The sequence below is a fragment of the Propithecus coquereli genome, unplaced genomic scaffold (genome assembly GCF_000956105.1).
Source record: "Propithecus coquereli isolate 6110/MARCELLA unplaced genomic scaffold, Pcoq_1.0 Scaffold83, whole genome shotgun sequence".
Taxonomy (NCBI): Eukaryota; Metazoa; Chordata; class Mammalia; order Primates; family Indriidae; genus Propithecus; species Propithecus coquereli.
In genome coordinates, this window is record NW_012154507.1 from 5,027,909 (window position 1) to 5,031,121 (window position 3,213).

The following is a 3,213-nucleotide window of genomic DNA, read 5'->3' on the forward strand; positions in this document are numbered from 1 at the left end:
GAAGGAATTTTTAATACACAAAAACATAATTCTAAAGTAACATGAATAAATTTGAGTAGATTAAAATTAAGAACTTCTATTTATCAATAGACCATAAACCATAAAGAATAAAAGATAAGCCACACATTGGGAAAAGATGTTACAACAGAGCGTCAGGTGTAACCACCAAAGCTTTAATTTCCAGGATAAAGAGCAGGAAATTTAAATGGGAAAGAAAAGGGAAAAAATATAGGTATATATAGACGAGTGAAATATACACCACCCTAGTAATCAAGGAGATGAAAATTAAAACCACAGTGAAATATCATTCACACCCTTCAGGCAGATAACTAAGAAAGTGACAATACCAAGTGTTGTTGAGGGTATATAGCAGTGAGGATTTTTATTCACTATTGGTGGGGACGTAAATTGGTACAATCACTTTGGAAGATGATTTGACATAATCTTGTAAAGCTGAAGGTGCATGTGCCCTATGACAGCAATTGCACTCCTACATATATACTCTAAAGAAATTCTTACACATGTGCAGCAAGGAGGTATGTAAAACAATGTCAGAATCATAGTTTATAATAGCAAAAAACTAGAAACAACCCAATGTCTCTCAAAGTAGAATGGATAAATTATAATATATGTATAGAGTGAAATACTATACAAGAGTGAAAATGAGTGAATTACAGCTATGTGCATCAACATGGACACATCTCAGAAGCATATTTGGAGAGGGGTGCAAACCATAGACAATACCTCAATTTACACAGTGTTCAGAACCAGGCAAAATGAAATAAAATATTTTGGCTCTGGCACATAGTAAATGCTGTAGAAGTAATTGGCTACAATTATTAGTATTGAACACATAGTAAAATCAATAAAGAAAAGGAAATCACGATTAATAAAACACTTATTGCTGGTTACTTCTAGCAAAGAGGGAGAGGTCTCTGATTACTTAGGGATATAAGATACTGGCAGTATTCTTAAGCTAACTGGTAGGAACATGTTTTTCTTTTTATAAATTATTTTTCAACTGCCTATATATATTATATACCCTCTTCTGTATGTGCATGTATTTCATAGTAAAAACTTTTTTTCTAAATGCATTAAATCAACACATATGTCACACCTTTCACATTTACAACTTAAAAATAGGCACAGGGTGTAAATATATTGTACATCCATGAAAAGCTACAATATTTCCCTTTACATCTTTGAAAAGACTTTTAGCCTTTGCTTGTCATTGCCTTTCAGTTATTACTACATTGTATTAAAGTAGGGAATAAATAAAAATAAAATAACCTAGAGCCAAAGCAGTAAAACACTAGAAGGTAATAGAAATTGTACTTAACTAAAATCATAAGCTTTCTCTGGCCCACCTTGTTCTTTCAAATAATAATATTCATCCAAGTATAGTACTTCTTTGTACTTCTATAAGAAATACAAAATTTTTTGCATCTCTAGTAATTTTATTTGGTATCTAATAGAATAATCTTTCCAAGGTAGAAATTCCATACGTTAGGTGCAACTCATCAAAGGCTGTACTGCTTTGTAACAATTTACATACGTTTTCTTTCAGTGCAATAAATTACAGCAACTTTATCTTGTTTAGTGATGGGGCCCATTGCTAATTTGCCTTTGTTCATATTTGTGGTTGACAGTTCCTACCCACAGAACCTTTTGTGCACTAAAGATACATACATGTCAAGTGTGGGGAACTTTTTTGTTATTGTTGCTGGTTTGCCACCAGTGGCTCCAGGCATTTCACATGGGTATTGCCAAGCCCAAGCTTCATGGATTTAAAAAACAAAAAAGAATTGAAAGGAAACAGAAAAGGAGGTACAGAAAGAGTTGGATTGTGTCCCTTGATAACTTGTTCCAGTATGGAACTATGGCCTAGTTTTGCTCTGGGTACCGCTGAATGTCATGCAAAAGCCAGTACATATAAAAAAGGATGAGGCTTTATCGATTTAATAAAGGCCTTCTTCCTTTAGTGTTCCTTTTCTTTTCATATCCCCTTTTGTACTGTTTTTTTCTTGCAATATTTTGCAAGAAGGGAAGGACCATAAGAGCCAAACCTGGTCTTGAATATTTAAATGTTAACTTAAAGAGCTATTATTTCAGACAATGTAATTTTTTTCAGTTATTTTTTCCCTAAAACAGATCTTTTATTATGATTTTAATTTTGTTGTTGTTGTTTTGCTTTTTTTGTTTTGTAGACACTGTTGATTCCATTACTCCTGACAAAGTACGAGGTTTAAGGGATATGTTGAACAGCAGTGCAATGGACATAATGTATTATACTAGCCCACTTTATAGAGATGAAGTAAGTGTCATGATTATCTTATTGCTGTTGGGTATTTTTTAGAGTGATACAATATAACTGTCCTGAATTTTAACATCTTGTCCTCTTTTTTAAAAAGCAATGAGAACCAGGTGTGGTAACTCACCCTGTAATCCCAGCACTTTGGGAGGCCAAGACAGGGGATCACTTAAAGCCAGTTCAAGGCCATCCTGGGCAACATAGCAAGATTCTGTCTGTACAAAATAAATTTTTTAAAAAATTAGCTGGGCATGGTGGCATGCACCTGTAGTCCTAGCTACTCAGGAGGCTGAAGCAGGAGGATCTTGAGCCCAGAAGTTTGAGGCTGCAGTGAGCTATGATCTTGCCACTGCACTCCAGCCCAGAGTGACAGAGCAAGACTCTGTCTCAATAAAATAAAATAAAAGCAAATGAGAAATTACAGGAATTCATTAATCTCTAAATAGCTCGTATTTAATAGTGAATTTGATAGTCTTTAGACAGTGGGACCCTTAGTAAAATGGATGGTCTCAGGGATGGGGAATTGGTTAGAAAATAGCTCTTTAAGAAACATTAGTTTTCATAAATCTGATTAATTACCACCTGTGATTGTTGCCCTCACAAAAGAGTTTTTCCTTTAATTTTTTTGTATATAGTAGACTTACTTTTATTGCCTAATTTCTGTAATGGATTCATACAGTTCTCAAATGGTAGTGTTGCTGACGCATCACAAAGATAACACAGAAGGGGCGAGAGGTGAAGGTTTATTCAGTGGAATGAGAGAATCTCCACCAAATGCATTTTGTCACTTTATTGGTAAGAGGGAAGGAAATTCTGTTTCATAGGAATAACTAAGATTTGTTAATTGCTTAACATGTACTAACTTGTTTAATCTTTATAAAAACCCTATGGAGTTGGCCGGG

At 34.2% G+C, this 3,213-nt stretch overlaps 1 protein-coding gene across 1 annotated transcript in view; it reads left to right on the forward strand.

Moving 5' to 3' along the window:
* Window positions 1–3,213, forward strand: part of DDHD1 (DDHD domain containing 1) — a 100,146-nt gene that overhangs the window by 65,022 nt on the left and 31,911 nt on the right. The window contains exon 6 of the mRNA XM_012663742.1: window positions 2,208–2,314. Coding sequence (XP_012519196.1) covers window positions 2,208–2,314 — 107 coding nt within the window. The remainder of the gene's footprint in view (window positions 1–2,207; window positions 2,315–3,213) is intronic.